At 44.2% G+C, this 26,097-nt stretch overlaps 1 protein-coding gene across 5 annotated transcripts; it reads right to left on the bottom strand.

The window, feature by feature from the left end:
* Positions 1–9,815: 9,815 nt before the first annotated feature.
* Positions 9,816–19,829, bottom strand: LOC127297540 (ABC transporter C family member 10-like). Of its 5 annotated transcripts, XM_051327867.2 has the most exons (14): positions 19,483–19,825; positions 18,187–18,752; positions 18,018–18,083; positions 15,631–17,669; positions 14,517–14,837; positions 14,352–14,438; positions 13,631–14,221; positions 13,393–13,557; positions 12,930–13,224; positions 11,835–12,049; positions 11,449–11,754; positions 10,985–11,048; positions 10,318–10,557; positions 9,816–10,151 (listed from the first exon to the last, which is right to left on the bottom strand). In XM_051327867.2, exons 3-14 carry the CDS (start codon positions 18,064–18,066, stop codon positions 10,042–10,044), a joined length of 4,482 nt encoding a protein of 1,493 aa, XP_051183827.1. In that variant the 5' UTR covers positions 18,067–18,083; positions 18,187–18,752; positions 19,483–19,825; the 3' UTR covers positions 9,816–10,041. The 5 variants fall into 5 exon arrangements, with proteins under 5 accessions (XP_051183827.1, XP_071675644.1, XP_071675645.1 ...); XM_071819543.1 differs by having other exon boundaries at positions 14,352–14,837; positions 19,483–19,826; XM_071819544.1 differs by having other exon boundaries at positions 14,352–14,837; positions 18,187–18,737; positions 19,483–19,826.
* Positions 19,830–26,097: the final 6,268 nt, after the last annotated feature.

Here is a 26,097-nt window from a genome sequence, read left to right as displayed (position 1 = left end):
TTCTAATGCATGCTAAAGATACTGTACCAGAGTATAAAGAGGGCCGGAGAGAAAATATAGGCATCACCAGTGAACAATCAAACCCCTCTCCTGTCTCCATCGATAACAATCTATTTTCTCATTCAGAACTTGATCCTAATGAACAAGAGTATGAGGGAGACCTGAGTAAAGAGGATGCCCTTGTCAAGCACCCTACTCCACCCCCAAGGTGATTGCTCGCTCTTTTCATTGGTATTTTTGTTGCATCTTCAATAACTGTGATGTATCCATCCAACCCAGCCCAAGTTATAGCATTATCATCTGCTCAGTTAACACATAATAATAACATATGTTTCATCATGTCTTGGCTTGCTGTTCTTATGTTCCATAATCGTATCAACCATGTATATGATTTTGTTGATTGAATTATCGTTTATCTCTGGCAGGCATCACGGACTTCAGGTAAGGACATTTCAAATACCAACAAGGTGAAGAACATAGTTCAACAGGAAGCTCAATGGCTGACAGCTCACCTAAAAATAAAAAGGGTTCAAGCTGGTCATGTCAGATCACAAACAAATTAATGCAGTGAACAGAGTAAAAACAAGGTATCAGACGCAGAGTCACACTAATCTAGTTGAAAATGATGACTAGGCAAAAAAATATTATAATGCGAAACACCAGCATAAAAAGCTTCGACCTAACCCCACATTGGTTGGTCCAAAAGCTGTAGACGGAGCAAATACCAAACCACATGTTCCCCAGCCACCTGTTGCCAATCCAGTTACCCAAGAACAATTCACAGCAGACCCAGTTTCAACAGCAGGTTCTCAACACCTAACTAAGCATGATCGCCCGCCGACCTTTAGTCCTGCCAGAGACTACTTCTTCCTTAAAGATGAGGGTGGTGCCGAATTAGGTGCGTGTTCCCAGGCTTATAGTTACATGCTCCTTTACATACATACCTTGATAGCTTGATGTAATGCTTAAATTTCCATTTGCACCACGACCAAGAAAATGAAGGGGCCAACGACTTTGAAATCGCTTAAAAATAAGATTGCCCGAATGGGAACAAGATTTCCCATCACATCAGTTAAAGCAGGTGTCATAAGGCCACTGGATCCACAAGAATCATCTAATATAGCATCGATCACAGGCGTTTTTGTCAGGACTCAGATTCCTATCTTTCCATCATGGAAACAACACGTAAACACCCCTTCCCATTTTGAAGGTTTACTGCACATGTTACATGTAAGTCATTTTCGTATACAATACGATGTTGCTCGTTCACATGCCATCTAGCTTGATGTTGACTAGCTATCTAACACATGAACGGTTCCCATTGTTGTAAACAGACATGTCTTGAGTTTGATGATGACATGAAGAATGTAATCACTATTATCAAGAGCATATTCTCTTCAGCGTTGCGCCAGGAGCGCCATAGGATAAAGATGGGATACTTTGCTGGGAGGACTCCAAGCGATATTCCAACAACCTCTCCTATACTACAGATGACTGATGATCAATGGTGTGATCTTGTTGAGTATTGGTCTGCTCAAAAGAATTTGGTATGTTCTGTGAAGACAGTGAGACAAGATCACATTACTGATTCTTATTTAAGCATGTGTCTCACACGTCTTCATTTGTAGTTCATCGCTCGAAGTAACATGCGTGCTCGTAATAATGTACGTTTACAATAACATACAGGATCTCGTAGCTTGATTGGACATCTCTAATGTATGGTAAGGAATGTTATCTGTACAGCTATATTTAAATTAGTAAATCATTTAGAATTTATAGATGCACAATATACATCGTAAATTGATGTCTCTATTTTATTTATAATATTTTTTTTTGAAAACATTCAATTGTCGCATGTTGGCATGTGACATGGTTGTGGGTGCAACTAATTTATATTTTCTCTTACGAAAATATCAGAAGGCAAGGCAAGCATACTGTGAGAGTACAGACAGAGAGATGAGTATACTTGAGCAATTCAAGGTGTGCCAGATGAGCAGAAATGGTTTGACTGGACATTTTGCTCAGAGTGTTATTGTAAGTATTCTCTACTAATATCAGTTATGGGTTTCAATTGTATATAGAAATATCTTGTCATATCTGTCAAGCTTCATGCACTAGCCAACCCAACCAAATGTTCGAACTTGTGGAAAGGGCTAGTACAAGTCACTTATACACTTCTCAGCAATATCATGCACATTAAGAATTCTACACAGGGATCCATGCATATTTTTATAGTCCTGCAATTACGTGTTAGCAATAGAAGACATGTCAATATGATGTAGCATGCTCTTACTAAAATGTATATGCGGTGTAATCATCCATGCCAGTTTGTAGGATTATTAGAGGTAGTTCATACACATGTCTTCACATTATAATCTCTTCTCTTACACATGTGTAACAACTGAAAACTCTTCAGGCTGACATGAAAGTGGAGCTGGCAAAACCAAAGAAAGATGGTATAGAAAAAACCCAGGAAGAATGTATGAATTCATTTTCCAAGGTACTACAATGCTATGGTATAGCCAACAACACATTCCTACGTAATGCTGGGTTCACAACTAACTTGTCAAGGTCCAAGTCCAAGTCAAAGCCCAAGCGCAGGTCGAGGTCCAAGTCATTGCCTGTTTATGTTCTCGAGGAACAACTCAAAGAAGAACGAGCAATAGTGGCTCCACAAAGAGTGGTCATCCACCGTATAACTGCAGGATTAGAAGCAAGTCAAGCCCACCTGGGCAAAATCCTGAGAAAGTGTGGGAGATGCTGAATACGACAGTGAACACTGACAGTCAAAGGCGTCCCTTGGTTGTGTGAAAGGGTTTGTGATGCTGAACTATTTTGTTGGTGCTTCTATCTGCACTTGTTATGTACCTGGTGGTTGTTTCCTTGGTGATGTGGATTTAATGAAAACCGAATGTACTGGATGCACCAATATTTAATCAAGGTTTAATCTGATTTGTAGTATTTTTTATATTGAGCTGCATGGTGAAAAGCATAAGTATTAGTTGGCCCATTTGTGACCATTTTCATACATTTTTTTTAGTTGATGGGTCCTTGTCATTGTATCCCTGAAAGGAGGCAGTACTAGCGCCAGCCAAATTGAAAATCTCTGTCAAGCGCTACAATCTCCCGCCAATAAAATCCAAAATATTCGCTACATGTTTTTGAATTTAAGTTTTTTTAAGAGATAGTACATGGGACTGATTTCGGTTGTGATTATGACTTGATGTGGCCGTAGGCCTTGGATTCTTGAACAGAGGCACTACGCATGTCTACCATTTTTCTAGTACTAATATTGCTTCTACTGTAGCAAAGTTCAAAATCTCAGTCGAGAGGCAAAACCCCCCGTAAAATAAATCCGAAATATTTCAGACGCGTTTTTGAATTGGACTTTGGAGAACTTGGGTGTAAATGATTTTATGATGGCTTGATGTGACCCCTGGCCTTAAATTGCTGAACAGAGCTACTAAGTAGCATGGCCTACCCCTGGCCTTATATTACAATCACGAGTATATTACTTGGACCATAGCCGTATTCAAAATCAATTCTCAGTCAAGCTGCAAAATCTCCTACCAATCCTGAAATATTTCGGAAACGTTTTTCAAAATGGATTTTCAAGATAGATCATGATTATGATCGTGGTAACCGATTTTCAACGTGATGATGACTTGACGTGACACTTGGCCATACTAGTACGGTCTCATATTTTTTGTATTACTTGGACCGTAGCCAAATTCGAAATCTCATTCTAGCGGCAAAACTTCCCGCCAAAAAATAAAATATTTCACACGTTTCCAACTTCCCATTCTACCCTCGTAAAGATGACAGCAATGTCCATGTATAAGTCGGTTGGTGGGGGGTCTACTCGTCATTTTTTCGATCACCACCTCCCTAGCCCCGGAAACTCCCCGAAAAAAATTCATTTCCCTCAGTCTCTCCTCTGAGACCACCCACCGGAACTTCCCAAGTCCCTCTCTCTCCCACCTCCACGACCACCGCACCAGAACATCCCCGCCGGACTTCCCTGGCCTACCCAAGGCCGCGCGATTCTCCTCATCCAGCTGTCTGCCGGAGCCGCTTCATCGACGCCGTTATCAACCGGACCGGATCATCCCCGCCGAACCTCGAAACCATATACTCATCTAGCAGTCTACTACAGTCGCTACAATTGCAGTATCGTCCACCCCACCGGAGCCGCTTCGCCGGATCCCTCGCCCACCGCATCGGATCTAGCTCACCGACACCACTGTGCATGAACCGGATCTGCTTCACCGGCGCCGCGCATGATCCACACCTATCTAAACTCTTCTACTGTCGCTTTTCTATTGCTACCTGCAAGTTCTTGTTTAATCCTGGGGGAACCTGTTTGTGCTAACGACAAGCCGTTACATTTTTGCAGATGAGATGAGTAACCATGAAGTGTAATGGTCGTCTCTCCAACCCCATGTAGCACATGTAGTGTACTTCATCACCGGATTTATCAACCCCAGGAAGATCTGCAGTGACTCCCACAAAGTGCTTCTCCTAATGTAACTCCCTTGTTTTAGCGCCATGTTCTGGGTTTAGATGCTTGTTTTATCTGAAGCTCTTTAAGTTCATTCCTAGCTAAGACAGTAACACCCTGCTATTTTCTAGTTCATTGCTAACTTTAAGCGATTGAACATTTTGGTTTGCATTCCCTGCTCTGTAGATGTAGCCATCATAACTTCTATCTTGCTCAGTCGTCGTTGTTACAAAAATTATAGCCTGCTACTATTTTGCTCATGCCAATCTTGTTCTCCCTGAACTTGTTTGTTTGCATTCCCTATACTACATGTGATGCCATTGTTATTTCTATCTACTTCGTCGTAAGCTAAAAAAGTAACTGACTACTATTAGTTCCTGCATGCTATCGCTCTGCTATCCTGCAGTGCAAATTTATTTAAACTCGTCACACTAACTACTTCGATAATAAATTTGTGTGTCATCGGGTTCTCCAAAAGCTGCAACATTAACTCGCTTCTCTTACTTTGCATGACACTCACACATGGAATGCTGAACATATTGGTTTGCATTCCCTCTTCAGCTCTTCTACAAGTTCACAGGTGATCCCACTATATTCTGTATCTGGTCCATCCTTAGCTCCAGCATTAACTATCCTCTGCGTGTTGTTCATTACAAATTTATGTCCCGAAACATATTGATTTTCATTCCCTTCACTACAAGTTTAGGAATGATGATGTTATAATTCATATCTGGTTCATTCCTATTTATTACAGTAACATCCTGCAATTTTTTAGTTCATGGCCAATTTTAAGTAATTGCACATGTTGGTTCACATTCCCTGCTCTATAGCTTTTGCCATCTTAACTTCTATTTGGCTCATTGTTTGTTACAAAAGTAACAGCCTCCTATTACGTAGTTCGTGCCAAATTGAAGTAACTGAACATGTTACTCTGCATTCCCTGTACAAGTAATACCATTATTATTTGTACCTGGTTCGTCGTGAGCTACTAAATTAACTGCCTGTTATCAGTTCATTCACTATCCTCTATGTGCTGCATATTACGTATTTTAAGTTCTTGAACGCGTTGATTAGCATTCCCTGCACAACAAAGTTCAGATTATAATTCCTTTACGGTTTATTACTAGCTATGACAGTAAAATGCTGCTATTATTTAGTTCATGGCCAATTTAAGTAATTGAGCATGTTGGTTTGCATTACCTGCTCTATAGTTGTTGACGTTATAACTACTATATGGTTCATTCTTTGTTACAAAAGTAAGTGCCTTCTATTATGTAGTAGTTCATGTCAATTTGGAAGTAACTGAACATGTTGGTCTGCTTTTGCTGCACTGCAAATGATACAACTATTGTATCTATCTGGTTTGTCATAAGCCAGGCCAGTAACTGCTGCTCTGGTTCAAGTATGTGTACCATTAGTATTGCTATAGGCATGCATGTGTGTATATATGCATGAACACACATTCTTGAGAGATTTCAGCCACATATATAGTGTAATTATGTAGCCCATCGCTCACTATTTTCGGTGTTTAATGCATGAATACCACTGGTATGAAGGGAGTACATACATACTGTTTATCATGCTGGAACTCGTATGTGCATGACTGATCGTGTCTTGATGCAGAGTAACAAAAAACTTCCTTTATAAATAAGGGCAACATCGGACATCTTCAACGAGTGTATCAACATGGTGAGCTGCATGGGACTTGACAGTAGTAAGTCTGTTGTTTTATTCTGATGTGCTCGGTTATATAAGCCACAAAATAATTCTATTGCTTGTTTATCTTGCACTATCTCAGCTGCTTAATGATTAGAACATCACATTTTTTTTATGTTGGTATAGATTATACACATCAAAAGGAAGCTCACATCTTATTATTTGCCATATGTCCATATTAAAATGTTCTGGCTGTTGCTATGCGCCATACACTCTTTATTTGCTTATTGGTAGTCTATATTAGCCCCATACTGGTAGACTATCTGTGCGCATTACAATGATCTTGTTATAACGAGGAAATGGTGAGTTCCAAATTCTTTGGCAAACAACATTGTAGTGTCTTTGCTTTTCCATTGTTGCTGTCTTAACTTGTAATGTGTTTGTTTCAGATATAGATGGTGCACGGACAACATAAAAGATTGCCGAATCCCTTCATTGTATTGCTAGGTTTAATTACCATTCAATTTCTCTGGGTTCTGTAATATTTTTTCAAAGCCTTGCCGCTGATGTAATATTTTTTCAAAGCCTTGCAGCTGATGTAATATTTAGTTAGTTTCTATGGTTCTTTCGTGCATTCTTTCTATGGTGCTTGTGGTAAGTGAGGCTATCCCACTGAAATCATGTGCTGCGTAAATATCCTCAGTATGTAACCGGCCGTTTTTGGCGCAAACTAAATCACAAATTCCCATCCCGGCAACGACCCAATTAAGCGAAATCACATATGGATCGGCCTGCAAAATCCTAAAGTGCCTTACAGGCCACCATGTTAACATAGCAATTCGCAGATGGGCCGGCCCAACAAGTAACAACGTGATTCACGCACCTCGGCCCATCGGCCCAACAAGACTATTGTGCCTTACTAGGCTCACATATATATTATGTAGTGGGCTAACGGGCTGATCCACCAACTAAATGGGCTGGCCCACTTAATTTTGGGCTAGCCCACTTGCTTTAAGGTGGACCCCACTTACAAACTGGGCCGGCCCGATAACAGGAAAGTGGGCCCCACTGGCTTATTGGGCCGGCCCGTTTATCCTGTTGACCAGTCAAACAAAGACATTCGGCCCGGCCCACATGCTTATTAGGCAGGCCCGCTTGTCTATTGACCGGTCAAACAAAGACAGTTGGCCCGACCCACATGCTTATTGGGCCGGCCCAGTTTGCCTGTTGACCAGTCAAACATAGTCATTCGGCCCGGCCCATATGACTATTGGGCCGACCCGGTTTTGCCTGTTGATCGGTCAAAGAAAGACATTCGGCCCGGCCCACATGACTATTGGGCCGGCCCGGTCTACCTATTGACCGGTCAAAGAAAGACATTCGGCCCGGCCCACATGACTATTGGGTCGGCCCATTTATCGTGTTGAGCGGTCAAACGAAGACATTCGGACCGGCCCACTTGTTCAGTGGGCCCGCCCAGCTATCCTTTTGACCGGTCAAACGAAGGCATTCAGCCCGGCCCACGTGCTTAGTGGGCCGGCCCATTTATGTTTTGACGAGTCAACCTTAGTGGTTAGGCCCGGCCCACGTACCTACTAGCCCAGCCCAGTTATATAGTTGACCGGTCAAACTAAGTCAACTGGCCCGGCCTGCAAACTAAATGGGCTGGCCTGCTTAAGGCGTGGCAGGTCTTGTGTGGGCCTATCATCTACCACGGGGTTTCAGCCGGTTAACGGCGTTAACTAACAGTTAACGGCGTCAGCCACGTGTCAGTTTGCATGACGTCAGCAGTCAACGGCCTACCGAAACCTCTTCTGCAACGGTCCGATTTTCCATGGGTAAAGGCGCCCAAACGCGACGCACCGAAAAATCCGTGGTAGGCCTTTACCTGACGTAGTATGGGCCACAGAACCCATATCGTCGGATTAAGCCCATAGGCGACGAAAAAGTGGCCATACCTAACGAAAATTTAACGTTGAGGATCAGAACTTTTCTTGTAGTGTTACTTCCAGTGTCTTCTTCTGTGTATAAAGAGAACGAAGAAAAATATCAAGGTTAGCCTCCAGCCCTTTGATGATCTTTTCATCCATCTAGTCCAGGTAGCATCGCAAAAGCCGCACATGCTCGGCGGATCCGGGGGCCTTCTCTTCAATTATCTTGATACGCTTGTCTAACTTATCTAGTGATTCTTGCCTGTCTTGGTCTTCCATCTTCAACTTGTTGATGAGGCATATCCCTTCATCCTCCTCGATGCTCATATCGATTTCATCAAAATCATCATCCTTACCTACAACCAACCCGAAAGTTCTTCGACCTCCAATGATCTTCTCTCTAAGCTTGAAACCTTCTTCTGGGTCACTTTCGTCCCTCCTTCGATCAGCCTCCTTCTCCCTTGTGACATCCTTTGAGGCATCATATGCTGATGATGCAATGCTCCAAGGATGAGATATGATGACGGCTATGGAGATTGTGATAAGCTCGGGTGAGATCTATTAGAATATGAGAGGAGACTCGTCTAGAAGTTATGAGAGGTTATGAAGAGGAAAAACTCATCAAATAAAGGTTGTGGTCGCATAGAAAAAGAATCCAAACGAATTGGAAAGAGATAAACCCGAAAAAGGAAATTCTGGGTAAAAAGACGGTTCGTGGTACGGGCGCAGACCGTACCGTTCGCCCGTACCCGATGTCCTGCCAAAATCCGAAACAAACAATGCTGCATCCAACAACAACACCTTGAAATGGTTCTAGACTCATCATATTGAAGATATGTACATGTCGGAGTTTGACCGGCGGCTACCACCATAGCGTGGGGGATGTGTCTGCGTGTGGGATAATATGGTGGGCTTGGAGGTAGGTTGTTGGCTTGTGGAGGGCGGATCCAATGCACTCCTCCCACGAGACCGAATGGAGTTGACGGATCCAGATCTAATGAGCATGGGAAACGATCCTCGGTCAGCGCACCACAACGACTTCATCCCTTGCTCCTGGCGGTCCTCTTATCGAAAAAAAAACTTTGGCTGGCGATGGTTCTTGGTAATAATGTATGCCCGGCAGGTGCATATGTGGCGCTTCGTATCAATGGTTTTCAGTGATGATTTCGATTGCAGCGATCTCTAGGCACTTGGATGTAAATTTTCTTTTTGTGAAGTCTTTTCTTGTAATGTTCCTCGATAATTTCATCCCCCTCTTTAGGTATATCACATGTATGACTTGTAATATTCTTTATGTTTAATATTTAATGAATATGTGTGATTACTAAAAAATAATTAACTTTCTTATCAATTTCTATGTCGCATGTTCTGAATACTGTTAGCATCGAAAAACAGAATTAAAAAAGTATAATCATGCAAGTGTTTTAATAAGCATTAGTACTATCTCCTTGCCACAATGTAGTGTATATAAATTTTTCTAAATGTCAAGCGAGGTAAATTTTGACTAAATTTATTCAAAAAAATATATATCTACAACACCAAATCTATACCATATAAAAATATGCGTCATTATGAATCTAATGGTATATTGATTTAGCATTCTAGATGTTTATACTCTTTTCTGAATATGTGGTCAAACTTTACCTTGTTTGACCTAAAAAAGATTATGTGCACTACATTTGAAAAAAGATTATATTACAGGAAGAAATTAAGCTCGCCAACCGTCATAAATTTCATATCAGTTAATAAATATTATTTCAAAAACACAAATGACATGCACATGCAAGTGTTGTGAAATGATCTTTGTAGTGCAGAAAAACAAATTTTCTAAGCACGATACAATCATAACGAGTGTTGACTGTCATTTGATAATGCCACATTTTTTATTCAATAAAAAAGCCACATTCATATATATAGCTGTAGCAAGTAAACCAACAAAACATGCAGTCTCTTCTAAATATTTGAGTTCGATGTGTGTGACCAATACTCCTTGACCAGCTCGCAGAAGAGAGATCCTTCCATTTCCATGAGCTTTGCAGGTTTGTCAAACTCCATTACTCTCCCTGGAAGCATTCATATATATAGCTCATTAGTTCCACAATACATTTAGTTTCAAGTATAATTCGTATATTCCATGCATATTAATTGGTTCGGGTCCATAACACAATGAGTTCACGAAGTATGCAAATTACTATATTTCTTATAAGTTGCTAGTAAGAGAAAACATACCGTCGCTCATAGCCAGTACCATATCACAGGCCATAACTGTCGGTATACGATGGGCAACTGTTATAACAGTGCAATGTTTGAATTCCGTACGGATCGTTGTTTGAAGGAAAGCATCAGTTGCATTGTCTATAGAGGCTGTGGCTTCATCAAGAACCAAGATCCGGCACCTTCTCAAAAGTGCTCGTCCCAAACAGAAGAGCTGCCTTTGGCCCATGCTCCAGTTTGACCCATCTTCCACAACTATTATGAAAATATCTTGATCAGTACTTTGAATGAAATAGTTTCAAACACTGCGCTAGCAAATAGATATAGCTAGTACACCAAGAAGGCTAGAACACCTAGCAGTTTGACATATTTAGTGGCACATGTGTTTTCACACCTATTTTGAATTCTTGAAATGACTGGAACAGAGTTTTCTGTTTTGCCCATGGTTTAAAAAGCGTCGCTTAGGCGTCACCTAGGCGACGCCTAGGCGTCAAGGCGCTCCCCCTCCGCTTTGGAAAAACGGCCGCTTTAGGCGCCTAGGCGTCCAAAGCGCCCGCCTAGGCGTCGCCTAGGCGCCAAAGCGCCCTCCCTCCTTAAGGCGCCAAGGCGTCGCCTTAAAAACCATGGTTTTGCCCAAAATGAACTCCAGAAACCGAAGTATAGATGAAGTGCAGTTTCCTACCATGTGAATCCAATCCCTGTTCCTTCTCCCGGACAGCTTCACGAAGTTGACATTTTTCAAGAACCTGCACCACAATAACAAATGGAGTAACCCCTTCAGTGATTCTGATTGAAATGTACATATGAGAAAAGGGGGCACTGAGCCTAGCTATGTTGCTGGGGAACTTGAACCTGGGTAACTATTTCTACTAAAAATGAAAAGTTGTATCCTCCCAGGCAATCTAGATTTTTTTATGAGAAAGGTGACCTGTCATCTGAGATTTTGCTTCTTCGGTATATTCACCCCATTTTGATAATGTTCTGGACTTTCTAAAACTGTTAGGTGTATTATAGAACTAAGCTGAATTACCACAATACTAAGAGGACCGCCTCATGATTGAACGTTACATCAAGTTTTTTGTAACACCTTTTCATGGTAATCTTATCTGATCATTGGGTAAGATGAGAAAACAGGTGTGCCCTTACCTCCCATATTTGTTGATCTGAGAATTGCCCAAGAGGATCTAGATTGTATCTTATTGTACCCTGGAAAAGTATTGGATCTTGCGGAATAATACCCAAATGCGAACGCAAGTCATGTAAGCCTATCGTACTGATGTCCACCGAGTCTATAATTATTTTCCCTTCAGTCGGTTCAACAAGACGAAACAACGCACAAATTAATGTTGTCTTGCCACTTCCTGTTCGACCAACTATACCAATTTTATCTCCACCTTCAAACTTGCAAGTGATTCCATTAAGTACAAGGGGGGCATCTTTCCTATACCTAATCTGTTAAATGAAAAACAATCACATAAATTTTTTAGAAGTGTTACTAGGACTTTACCATGTAAATATTTTTATTTGATTACCTTCAAATCTCTAAGCTCCACATTTCCATCTTGGGGCCAATCTGGTGACGGTCGATTTTCTTCAACAACTTCTGCTGCTTCACTTTGTATGTCCATGTACTGGTTCAGCCGTTCCACCGAGATTATTTGACTCGTAAGGATGCATTGGTTTTGAATAGAGAAAACAAATGACGTATTCAGGGAAAGACCATAGGACAATGCCAATCCCACAAAACCTGTGCAAGTATGAAATCAGGGAATTAACTCTACAATTTGTAAGTTAGTACTCATAAACTAAATAGCATCAAATACTTTATTAGTTCACTAGAAAATATACACTGGGACTAAAACTGCATTTTTATAGAAGATATAAACCTACCCATAAAATTGTCAGAACAAGTGGTAGCTTGATAAATGAACTACCTCCATCCCAATTTATGTTGCACATAATTTTGCGTGAAAGTCAAACTTAGTAAAATTTGACCAATTATATAAAAAAATATATCAATTTTTATAATTTTATATCAATGCTATTAAAATCACGCTGAAATATATTTTCAGATATATATATTTCATATCATAGATAGTAATAAATTTTTCTATATAATCGGTCTAATTTTACAAAATTCGACTTTGACTGAAACTTATGCGGAATATATTTTGGGATGGAAGGAGTACGGTGTTTTGTGTTCACCATATAAATATTTCACAGAACATACAATATAATTTTCTTACGATGATAACATCACTACCACAATTCATAAATACAAGACATTCTTGAAAGTGTTGGCTCAAAGTTTTCTAACTTTGAATACTATATAAAATAATTATTTGAACTGGTAAGGTCAAAGTACTATCATTCGAGTTTTCATCAAATAATATTTTCATAATATAATACTCTTCTAGTTTTCTACAAAAATATACATACAAAATACAGTCAAATAAGTTTACTGGAGCTGTGTCATGTCTAAAATTGTAAAATGTCATCTATTTGTATGAAATCAGTATCAGGAGGTTGTCATATAATTACTTACCAGGAGATTGTCATATAATTCATCTATTTGTATACAATTTTGACCTAGATTTTAAGCAACATGGTCTCATATAGTTACTTACCAGGGCTAAATGTTCCTTGAGGAAGAATGGCCATGACAGAGGCAGAAAAAGAAAGAACTGCCGCGCTCATTACTTCTAGACGTAGAATCAACCATTCAGTTGCCGCAAAATTATAGAAATATGGACTTGCATTCTTGTCAACCAGATCTAAATTTTTAGCAAAGAAACGATTTTCTTCCTCAAAGGCCCTTATTGTTACAGTTCCTGAAATCGATTCACCTAAGTGATTCGCTAGAGCAGACTTGGTAGTGCCATTGATCCGCATCAGTTCCTTAGCCGAGGATAGATAGTACCTCTGCATGACCAAGCAAAACAGGTTTCAGTTAATGGGAACTTTGAATGCATAACTATAGGCTCAATCACCCTTGGACAGAAATAGCAGCAGAGCCCATCAATTGCTGAATAAAGTCAGGTAATCCAAGAAATGGGGCTTGCCATAAAAAAATAAAGTCATGCCAATTACCTGCAACCTAATTGCCAAAACTATCATTGGCACCGATACAAAAAGAACTTCCCATGTAACAACAGCTAGTACCCCTAGATTGCTATATGCATTGTAGCCGGCACCAATGGCGAACACGAAAGTAAATGGAACATCAAGGTCAACGAGACTCAAATCCGAAGAGACCTGCATTAGAAAATCTCCGGGTGAAAAATGGAACTGAAATTTATTGTATTTGTCGTTTGTTTAAGATTCTTACCCTACTAAGAACCCTTCCTAGAGGAGTAGAATCAAAAAAGGACATTGGTGCATGGAATAATGAATTGAGTAACTGGGAAAATAAGGATCTTGATGTCTGCATCCCAAGAACAACGACTGATAGAGATCTTGATAGCAAGAAGAACATTGTGCAAGCTCCGATAATAATGTACACAGAAATTAACTTCAATGTACTAACACAAGGATTTTGGACATTAGCAGCCATCCATGAGTTCTGTGCTATTTGCCCAGATGTAAATATTATGTGAGAAATCATAAAAAAAGAGAAATACAGAACACCTTTGTTCTGGCGCAAGTAAAGCATATAAGGCTTAACACCTGCATCCCCTGTTTCTCTTTCCTCTTTCTTGATCAGTTGATCTGCCGGTGATGGATTCACACGCTCTATATATCTGCTTCCATGAGTCTCCTTCATTGAAACTTCCTTAGCTCTGTGAGAGGGTATGTGGTTATCAAAATCTGAAACACCAATAGTATCTTTATGAGCATTAACAAGGTCCTTAAATTCTTCACAATTTGCCAATAGATCTTGATAAGAAGTAGACTGAATAACCTCTCCATCTGACATTAGCTGCCAAAAATCATTACTAGTATTAGATGACATCAACAAATAAATAAAGCTCGCTAGAGATAAATATAAACCATAGAGGAACGGATATAATCATATAGTGAATTTTGCGATGTGGAGTGGAGGGAGATACCAAAATGGAGTCAAATACAGGTAGAAAATCTACTTGGTGGGTCACCAAAACAACGGTCTTGTCTGACAGAGCACTCATGACATATTCCTGCACAACTAAGAGCGTCATATAACAGCTCACAATCTGATAGTAATATAATTTGCATTCTGCTGATATGACCCTTACATTGAAGAGACTTGTTGCTGTATGGGCATCAACAGCACTGAAAGGGTCATCCAGAAGATAGATGTCTGCATTTTGGTATAGTGCACGAGCAAGCTGGACACGCTGCTTCTGACCACCACTAAGATTTACTCCTCTCTCGCCAATTTGAGTATGGTCTCCAAATGGCAGCATTTCAAGGTCCTTCACCAAGGAGCACCTCACGAGTGTTTCTTCGTATCTTTGTTTGTCCATCAAAGACCCAAAGAGAATATTGTCTTGCACAGTTCCTGTTTGGATCCATGCAGTCTGGGAAACATATGCTATTTTCCCACATACTTGAATCTGAAATGTTTATACAGAGATCAATAGTTTCATGTTAAGTTCTCATGCAAAAAGAATAAAAACATACTTTATGATGGTAACTACTGTCTAGCAAAATTTCCACGACAGTTGCGAACAAGATGCGATGCTTTTAAACATGTCAAAATCACTTACTTTAAGAATGAAAATACTCCCTCTATTTTTCTGCCAAAATTCCCTGGAAGAAGGAATGGGGCTAATTTTAACAATAAACCTGCCAAAAAAAAAACCTCCAAGTTCCATGCTCCTGCTCCTCTAATGACGCACTAGATTAATTATGCTGCTGCTGAATCTTGGGCTTCCGCGCAAGCCTTTATCGCTTCTGAAGGGTTTGCCTCCTCTAACAAAGCGCGATGAAAAACTTTGATGGGTGAGTTTGCATGCTTGCAGTACATATGCTAGTGGTTATTTGTCTTATAAATAAACTATTTAATACAAGAACATGTGAATTGTTGCAAAATTGTTGTAATTTTGAGTTATTACATAGACCCAGGAGCGGGGAAGGAAAATTTTCTTCTCCATGGGAGCATGCCTGCGTTTCAGGAGTCAGCATGATGTTTTACAAAAGGCAGTCAGCACTCAGCACCACTCGCCGGGAATATCCTGTTTGGTGGTTGCCATCAAGACAGCTATTGCCCCAGTGGAAAGAGAAAAGAAGAAATTCGTCCTACGCAGTTGTCAACCGGCTATGTTTCTTTTAGAACATGTCTAAATGTATAAATCCTGAATAAGACATATTTCACTAAAGGATGAAGTTAGTAAGAAATAAACATACGGTGCCTTCAGTTTTAGGGACCTCTCCGAGTACAGCAGCCAATAGCGTCGACTTTCCTGATGCTACCTCTCCACAGATTGCAATCTTTTCCCCAGCTTTGACTAGCAGATTGATATTCTTCAGAGTTGGTCTTGATGAATTCTCATCCCACGAGAAGCTACATGAATTCATCGCTATAGGGTAATCAATGCCTACATAGTATTTCTTCCTAACTTGCTCGTTTAGCTCAGGTGCATCAAGGAACTTTGATATCCGAGTGAAAGCAACTTTAGCTTGTATCACAACTGTAATAACATCTGGTATCGTACTAACTGGGTCTTGCACGAGACGCAGAGTAGCCACAAAGGTGAAGACATTGCTTGCATCAAGAGGGATTTTCATAACATAGCATGTTAGAAAGGTCGCCGCCGAAACCATGGCAGGCGATGCCCATAACAGGAAACTGTTGTATGTCCTCCCAACCTGGAATGCTTGCAACCACTTGTACTCAACCTCCCTCAGCCCCTCGATGACCTTCTTGAAGTGATATTCCCAAGCATAAAGTTTCAAGATCTTCATATGAACTAATGACTCAGACATGGCCTTCAATCTCACATCTTGTGCTTCCATAAGTTTACTCTGAAATTTGTGTTGCAATTTGGCCAATGGAGCGTTGCAGAGAACGGTGATAATGATGACAACCATCGCTGAAACCACTGCAGCACCAACGACATTGTATAGAATAGCCAGAGCTATGCAAAGCTGAACACTTGTTGTCCATGTTTGATGGAACCAGTATGGGAATTCCCCAATCCGATAGGCATCGACGGTCACATAATTCATAATTTCTCCAGAAGAGTGCTTCATTTTTGCTGCATTTGATAGCTTCTGTTGTTTCTTATAAATAGCTGCTGACAGGAATGACCTCACCTGCAGTCCTAATCTCCGAGTGCGGAAGTACCACTGTCTCTGTGACAGCGATTCACAGCATTTGCAGACGAACAATGTCACAGCAAGCACATATCCTTCGTATCTATAGGTCCCTTTCCCAAGTGACACGTTGATGAATGCCTTGAGAAGTACTGGGCCTGCAGATAAGGTGAGAACCTTGATCAAAGCAAAAAAAACAGATACCAAGATGGCACGCTTGTGACAAGAAACAATGGTCCAGAAGATTGATGGCGTGGCGTGTGAGGGCGACTGCTTTTTGCTGTTCAGCTTCTCCATGAACATTATGTACTGGTTCTGTGCTCGATCTGTGGCGCCTAAAAGTGGCAAGTCTTTGTCTTCAAGAGGCTTCTGATAGCCCATCTTCAACAAAGGATTCAACCACCAAAACGACATCTCACTGAAATAACCAGCTTTAGCAAAGGGAGTGACCTGACTCTCAGAATTAGGTGCCTCACCTTCTGTCCCTGTGTTAAGGGGCTTGTACAAACCATTCCCATGTCCTCCATCACCCTCTTCATCATGGTGGAGCCGAAATCCGTAAAGGAGTAAGAGTATTGCACCTGGTAGGGACAGAAGATCTAAACAGGCCTTGACGGTGATCGTCTTCTCTGAAACAATATGAACAAGTGAAGAACAACAGACGAATGCTGCGTAGATGGTCAACAAGACCGACCAGAACCGAACAAACATGGCACCAAGAAACGGATAACTGATGCTGAAAGCGAAGCTAGCAAGGATCAAATTCAGTCCTTGAGCTAACGTTACAAGCCACCAATGTGGCAGGTAAGCAGAAGCATCATGACTGAAGTTATTTCCCAGCATCCATAGTCCTATCCCAAGATAAACCAAACCCAAGCTTCCATTGGACAATACAGCAGCCAGATGCAGCGGTGAGCTGAGTGTGACAAGCTGATGCCCAGATGCTCTGCTCTTAGGAATTTTGACAAGCAGTTGGAGTGCGAGGACCACTAGGAAAAGCAAGACAATGCCAAACTCCACTAGATGATTCGTGCAAGCCGAGGAGTCGAGCATTTCCTTTAGAACACATGATGGGGGCACATCTGGGTCTGAGCATATTGGGCTGCCACACAAGTTCATCACCCAAGAACCTGAAGCGTAGCGTATTGGGGTGAGATGAGATTCCCAGATTTCGGGATTAGTAGTCAAACAATAATTTGGTTACTACCTCCATACCGGTTTACAGGGGTATTATGCATTTTGTGAAAAAGCTTTGACTACTAATTTGATCAACAAAATATGAGATATATACCATAAAAATTATACCTTTGGATTTCATATCCAAAAAAAAATTCAATAATATAATTTTTGTGATATATATATCTTACATTTGTTGACCAAACTAGTAGTCAAAGTTCCTTCTCGAAACGCATAATACCCCTAAAAACCGGTATGGAGGGAGTATGTAACATGAGGAAGTTGAGGAGATCAGTAGTTACTTGTGAGGAAGCCCATCTTATTGGCGTTTTGCAGTTCCCGGTGGATCATGAGCTCCTGCTGCAGCCCTGCATGCGGCAATCAAACAAGTTAATAGGACAAAGAAGAGATACTATTTGTTAATGAGGGAGCGGTCAGAAGCAGAAGTACTCGTGAGCGGGCATCAGCTACCTTTCTGCAGGATTCACAATCTAGAGGAAGAATATCAGAGGCGGAGGAGTTGAGCCGGGCAGAAATCCAAGGCAATGCGAGATCACCGGAAGCAAATAGGACTGTTGTATATTTATGGTAATCGACCGGCAAAATACAAACACTGGCCCAGCCATCTGTATGCAAACTAGTCTGCAGATGCCACAAGGAAAACAGAAACTGATACTCTGGCAACTACCAAAGCGTGCTTTCAATGGATGGACCCAGCTGGTACAGGATGGCAGACACTGATCAGAGAAATTACTTCAGCGATTCAAAAGATCTTCCTCTTTTTGCTAGAGATTGCTCCCGTTCCACCTCACTGGCTGGTTCCTTTACCTTCATCCCCCACCTCACCCCAGGGCTGGTGCCTCTGTTGCCTTGCCATCTCGATGAAGAGATGATTTGAAAATTTAAAATAACCTGACACCCGATTTATTGCTATCTGGTTCACCTAGCACGACCATGTGCAATACTTCCATTCAGTTCAGCATTTCCGAAAAACAAGAGTTGAAGTCATGTACAATTCCAATCTTCATCGAAAGTACCTTATGTTAAAATTGTGATAAGAAACAACCAAACAGTACATTAGCTTCTATAAAGTACCCTACAATGTTAGGCATCTAAGGCCTTCTCCAATGCATCGTTTGTTAGCACAGTTTCATAGACGCAATTAAAACTTAAGAAACGACTAGTACAATGCATTGTCTCTTAGTGGTGTTTCTTAGGAATGCTGCATTTAATAGCTACAGGGATCTCAATTGCATGTCAATAGTGTAGCCTATTTGATGGGTATACATTGTCCTGAAACATGTGACAAGAGGATAAATATAAACCTGTTAATATCTGTACAATATAAGGATATGTGAAGTAGGCATATGAATCTAGTAAAATACTAACACTAGTGAAGCACAGTGCATGGAGCTGTAAGAGGAAAAACATAAACCGTTGCTTGCCATATGGAGCCATGAAATTACTGGAACGGAGTTGACATATTTTTCACAAACAGGTAACTATATATAGATGGCCTTCTAAAACTCAGTAACAGTGTGCAGCAGCTCATAATGCAGTACAGTAGTGTAGATCAAGCTAGCAAATCGCTACTATACAACAGTGAAGGTCTCATATGCAGCAACTGATAGGACAAAAAAGTAGATGAAACGAGAGCAGACTGAATATTCAGTTAATTTTAGTGTGCTCCATCATGTCTTAACATCGAATTTACAGAAAAGTACTGAATATGCACATAAAAGTTAACCAAACGAATCAGATTAGTACCACTGATTTGGTGGAAGAGCTAACAGCGGTGGTTGAATTGAACTGCGCCGCGGCACCCGCGGCCCCCGACTGAACTGGGGCCTTCTCCCTGCTTCGGTCCATGGGGTGGGGGCACAAGAAGCTGCTAGCTGAGGGAGGAGGCTGGCGGAGGGGACACACCCGCGGCCGACGGGAGGCGGCGGCAAGCGCGAGCGAGGTTGCCGGCGGCGACCTCGAGGGAGAGGGCCGGCGGCTAGGGCCCAATCCCATCCACCTCCACTGCCATCCAACGGTTAACGACAAGCTCAACTCAGGGCATCTCCAACTAGGGCGATGCAAATGGAGCTTGATCTGCGGGGAGATTCGCGCTGTCGAAAAATGCGTATGGGATCAGCCCAGCGGCCCCACGCATAATGATAGGACTGTTTGCGGAGACGTAAGCCTAGGCTAAATATGCGTCTCGGATGTGTCTATGCGAACGCTAGACGCGCCAAGTGTCCGCTCGCGTCTGGCAAATATTTCGTCGGGCCCACCTGGCAGCGACCCAGGCTCGATGCGTCTTCTCAGATGCGTCAGTGACTAGCGCTGAGGCGTCGCTTCGGCAGTCTGCGCCACGTTAATGATGATGCCTCGCATGCCGAGCAGCCGCCGCCCACCTCTGCCAACGAAGTAATGGCGATGACACGCGTGCCACGCCCCTCGCCTGCCTCCGGCGTATATAAAGAGGGCGCGCGCTCGTCTTCCTCATCCACTCCTCCACACAAACCCTAGCCGCCACAACCTCCACCACAGCGCCGCCTAGCTCTTCCTGCGACGCAACCAGCCCCACGAGGAACTCCATGGCAGGTCCAGGTGGCCGGCAAGGTGGTCGAGGCCGCGGACGTGGCCGCCCCCGGGGCCGGGGCCATCGAGGTGGAGCAGCTACAGCCCCACGGTCACCGTCGTCTGCGCCGTCGACGTCTTCGCAGGAGGACCGGTGCTCCGAGTTCCCCCTCCGCATCGACCAGGACCCCCTCGACATCAAGCGGCTCCCGAACAAATTCACCGAGTTCATCGATGACGTCGAGCCGGCCCAGTTGCAGCTACGGGAGGCCAGCTGCAACTTTTGCCAGTGGCATGTCAAGGTCTTGTTCGATGGGCAGGGCAAGATGTACCTGCACACCGGGTGGGACAAGTTCGATCGCGACCTCGCCCTCGAGCTCGGCTGCCAGCTCACCTTCCCCTACGAGGGGGGTGGCGAGATGATCGTCAAGGTGTTCGACGACACATCCTGCCGCAGACACTACCACACCGGCGAGTCCGGCTCGAACACCGATAGCTAGTGTTGTCAGAGTGTTCTTTCTTTGCAGCGAAGATGGCCACCGGCCAATTGAAGCACTAGTGTAGGTTTCTGGATGTTCTTTCTCGATAGGAACAAGAGTGCTATCATTGCCAGCTGGATTTTCTAGTTTGGGTGATTGAGTGTGCCCGAGAGTGTTTTTTCTTGGCAGCGAACATACGAAATCTGCGAAGCCAACACTAGTTAGATTTCCTCATTTTGCAATGTTTCAACTATGTATTAGTTTGTGTAAACCATATTTCAAACTATGTATTAGTTTGTGTAAAATCATGTTCCCAATTATGTATTAGTTTGTGTAATGTTTGCAACTATGTTTAAATGAAAAGGAGAAAATAAGTAGGAAAAATAATATGTGTCGGGCCACTGGAGTCACTCCAGGCGCAAACGGACGCGCGGACAAAAACGACCATATATTTCCATATCCGCGAGGCGATGCAATTTGAGCATCCGAAATGCATCGCACCGTTGGAGATACCCTCAACAGAATAACTTGGTAGGAGTATTTGCACTGTGTCTAGCTTCACCCTTGCAGTTTTCCCGGTGAATCTGTAAAACTGAACCATTTATAAACGGCGAAAGGAAGCATTTGTACAAGGAAAAGCTGAAAACTTATAACATTTAAACATGTGGTCAGCTTGCCGCGCGTGGACCGAAGGAGCTGGCACTTAACATCCAAACAATCGAGTTTCAGTTTTCGTCAGCTGCCGTGGACCGTTGGATGGAAAGTAGAGGGTGGATGAGAGGGGGCCAAAGTAACTGAATCCCAGTCCACCTGTGAGCATGCATGCATATTCTGTATAATGGTTAACTGAACATTGAGCCATAAGAGCATCTCCACCGCCGGCCTCCAAATAGGCACCGGGGCCGGCACTGCCATATGGGGGGCGCCGGCACACCGGCGCCCCCAATTCCGCAACCCCAATAGAAATTTAAATTTAAAATTAAATTTAAAAACCGAAATTCATACGAATATTGACTATTTTTATACAAAAGTGACTCAAATTTAAACTAAAAACTTCAAAAAAAACTAGCGGCAGCGTGCGTCCAAGGCGCTGAAGTCGAGTTTGTTGTCGTCGTCGTCGCTGGACGTGTCGAAGAACCAGTCGACGTCCTCCTCCTCCTTTGGCGCCGGTGGCTCGGAAGGTCCGGCGAGGTCGACGAAGTTGGCGCCGTGGTCCCTGGCGGACCGCACCGCCGCCTGCCGCGGGTCCATCGTCAGTTGTCGGTAGTCCTCCTCGACGTAGCGGCCGAGGATGAAGTTCTGCCCGGGGAATTCCTCCGGGTCGTCGCCGCCATGGAGCCCTAGATGTGTGCCTCGCCCCGTCGTCGATGACGACGCCACCCGAAGAAGGTGCGCCTGACGACCCGGTGCGCGATCTCCCAGACGTCATCCTCCTTGCCGGCGGCCTCTGTAGAGGCGGCGCCACCGGACCCGCCTGCGGGTAGTACAGCGGAATGAGCGGCAGGTCGCCGCAGACGCGCTGGCGGTAGCCGTACTGCTGCGGCGTGGCGTCGATGTCGCGGCCGAGCCACCAGGCACGGCGGCCAACGTTGTTGAAGCGGCCGTTCACGTGGCCAGCCGCCTGCGCGAGCTCGATGGCGCACTCCTCTTTGAATCGCCGCGGCCACGCCGGGCTGTTGAGCGCGTTCGACGGCAGGCTCCTCTCCGCCCGCGTCATCTGCTTCCGCCGCTCGGTGATGAGGGCGCGAAGCTCCGGTCCTACCGGTGGCGGCGGTGGCACGGCAAAGCCGGCGTTGGCGATGTGCCACCAGTGCGGCAGCTTGTACTGTACTGGCACGGGGATGCACTGCCAGTACAGTACATCCGCCTCATCGTACGTTAGTTGCAGCGAGCGGAGCACGCCGCCGCCGCCGGCCTCGTCGTTGTGCGCCATCGCATCGGTGGGGTGCATGGGGGAGGTGGGTGTTTGGCGCGGCGTCTGCGACAATGGCAGTGGCGGCGGCTAGGGTTGGAAGACGGGGAAGAAGAGAGGTACGCACCGGTGGGGTTTTAAGGGAGGCGGCGGACGCGCATTGAATGCGTGTGGGGGAGGCTGGTGGACGTCGCGTGGCCAGTCGCCGCCCTCGTCGCCGCTTCGGTTTCCGCGCGGGAGGCCATTAACACCGACGACCAACCTTCCCACGTCGTTTCCAACGTGAACCGTCACGTCCTCTCGCTGCCAAGGTGGCCCCACCCGCGAAAACCGACGTGCCAAGAGGCGCTGGCGCGCCCGATTCGCGTCCTTTGCGAAGGGGCCGGCACGGGGTTGCCGGCGCTTCTACCGGCGCGCCCCAAAATATATGCCATCACTATCTTTACTATATTGCAGCATCGCAAGCCCGCCTAATTAAAAACCTTTCAGCCCCACTCGGTGCCCTGAAAGGAAAAGAGTGCGTCTGGAAACTTGCGAGCTCTCCAGTACAATGTATGCTTACATAGTTGATACTATATTGATCTCTAAGCGTAGAAACACCGTAGCTGTGCCACGTTCCACGGGTTTGGCTCGTCCTTCCCTGTCTTCTTGTCCTTCAGCCTGTAGGATCCTCCTGGAATTACTTCAGTAACTATGTATGGCCCCACCCACGGAGACTCGAATTTTTCGTGGCTTTCTTGCTTGAGTCGAAGTACTAGATCACCGACTTCAAACGACCTGGGCCGCAGACGTCGACTGTGATAGTTCTTGAGATTTTGCTGATACGTGGTTACTCTTGAAAGTACCTCGTCTCTAGCTTCATCGAGTGTGTCTACATCGTCTTCGAGTGCCTTCCGTGAGGTTTCTTCATCATACTCTGCAACTCTGGGAGAATCATGCTCTATTTCTATCGGGAGCACCGCCTCGGCTCCGTGAACCAGAAAAAACGGAGTTTCTTGGGTCGCTGTGTTTTGTGTTGTTCGTATGCTCCATAGCACATTGGGTAACTCATCAACCCAAGTGTGCCGTGCTTTCTCCAGTGGTGTCAACAATCGCTTCTTGATACCATATCAAATAATGCCGTTTGCTTTTTCGACTTGGCCATTGGTTTGCGGGTGCGCCACCGATGCAAACTGTAGTTTGATACCTACTTCTTTGCAATACTCTTTAAATTCTCGGGAAGTGAAGTTGCTGTCATTGTCTGTAACTATGCTGTTAGGGACGCCAAATCGAAAAACTATCCCCTTGACGAAGTTCACCGCTGATGCTGCATCTGCCGACATTACTGGCACTGCTTCAATCCATTTTGTAAATTTGTCGACAACCACCAGTATATACACGTGTCCTCCGGGCCAGGACTTGTGTAACTTCCCGACCATGTCTAAACCCCATTGCGCAAAAGGCCAGGCCAATGGTATGGGCATCAATTCTGCTGCTGGTGAATGAGGTTTCGACGCGAACATTTGGCACGCTTCACAGGTTCGCACGATTTCCTTCGCGTCCTCTATTGCTGAGAGCCAATAGAATCCTGCCCGAAAAGCTTTGGCTGCTATTGCTCGGCTGCTCGCGTGGTGGCCGCATATTCCTTCGTGTATGTCTTTCAATATGACTCGCCCTTCTTCGGGTGTGACACACCTCTGCAGTACTCCTGAAATGCTTCATTTGTATAGTTCTCCTTTTATCACGGTGAAAGCTTTGGATCGTCGAATAACTCGCCTTGCTTCGACCGGATCGTCGGGTATCTCTTTCTTTGTGATGTACGCCAGGTATATTTGCATCCAGGGGATTTGGATCATCATGACTTTGTCTGGTTCCTCCTCATCTTCCGATGTGTGTGCCTCAGGAGCTGCTGGAGCCCCCGAGTCTTTCTTGGGCTTCTCCTTTTTCTTCGGCTGCTTTGGTACCTTCTTCACCTTTGTTGACCTCTCGCTTATTTCCTCCCAAAAGACTCCAGGTGGTATTGGAAGACACTGCGAGCCGATGTTTGCTAAAACGTCGGCTTCATCGTTGCTGAGCCTGCTGATGTGATTAACTTCACAGCCATCAAAGAGTTTTTCGAGTTCATTGTATACCTCCTTGTATGCTATCATGCTGCCGTTGACTGCATCGCACTTGTTCATCACCTGTTGAGCCACCAACTGGGAGTCGATGAATATTTTTAGGCGGGTAGCACCGCACACCTTTGCCATCTTCATCCCGTGAATCAGAGCTTCATATTCTGCTTCATTATTTGATGCATTGGGAAAGGTCATCCGTAGTATGTACTTCATTTTGTCACCTTGGGGTGAGACCAGTATTACGCCTGCTCCTGCTCCTTCCAGCCTCTTGGACCCGTCGAAATTCATGTGCCAGGTATGCGATAAATCTAAGGGTCCCGTGTTTTGCAACTCCATCCACTCTGCGATGAAGTCAGGTAGAATTTGCGACTTGATCGCCTTTCTTTTTTCATATGTGATGTCCCGAGGGGAAAGCTCGATTCCCCAAAGGGAGACACGTCCCGTAGCTTCTAGATTGTTCAATATATTTGAGAGAGGGGCCTCGTTGACCACTATTATCGGATGTGCCGAAAAATAGTGCCTTAGCTTTCTTGCTGACATGAAAACTCCATACGCCAGCTTCTGATACTGCGGGTAGTACTATTTGGATGGTGATAAGACTTCACTAAGGAAATATATTGGCCGCTGCACCCCGTGAATCTTTCCTTCTTCCTCTCGCTCTACCACGAGGACTGTGCTGACCACCTGAGGTGTGGCCGCGATGTATAACAGGAGAGGTTCCTTATCCTTCGGAGCCACCAGTATTGGTGGTGTCGAAATTGTGCGCTTGAGATGCTCAAAGGCTTTGTACGCTTCTTCGTTCCACTCGAACTTCTCTCCTTGCTTGATGAGCGCGTAGAAAGGCAGCGCTTTTTCTCCCAACCTTGCGACGAATCTGCTTAAAGCTGCGACTCGCCCAGTCAACTGCTGTATTTTTTCTCATCGTCACGATGGCTTGTATTGGTTTCCTCATCGTCACGATGGCAGAGCTTGGTTGGTTTCCTCATCGTCACGATGGCTTGTATTTTTTCTGGGTTGGCCTCGATTCCCCTGGCTGATACCAAGTATCCGAGAAGTTCTCCCGCAGGAACTCCAAAGGAGCATTTCGTCGGGTTCAGCTTGAGGCGGAACTTGTTTAGGTTGTCGAAGGTTTCCCGCAGGTCATCGATGAGAGAAGACCCTGTCTTTGTTGTGATGACGACATCGTCGATGTATACTTGAACGTTCTTGTCAATCTGCGTGGCGAGACATTTCTGCATCATCCTCTGATATGTGGCTCCCGCGTTTTTCAACCCGAAGGGCATTTTCCTGTAGCAGAACACGCCATAAGGGGTTATGAAAGATGTTT

This window comes from Lolium perenne, chromosome 4, assembly GCF_019359855.2.
Source record: "Lolium perenne isolate Kyuss_39 chromosome 4, Kyuss_2.0, whole genome shotgun sequence".
Taxonomy (NCBI): Eukaryota; Viridiplantae; Streptophyta; class Magnoliopsida; order Poales; family Poaceae; genus Lolium; species Lolium perenne.
Note: the sequence above shows the minus strand (reverse complement) of the source record. Positions and strands in the feature narration are given on the sequence as shown.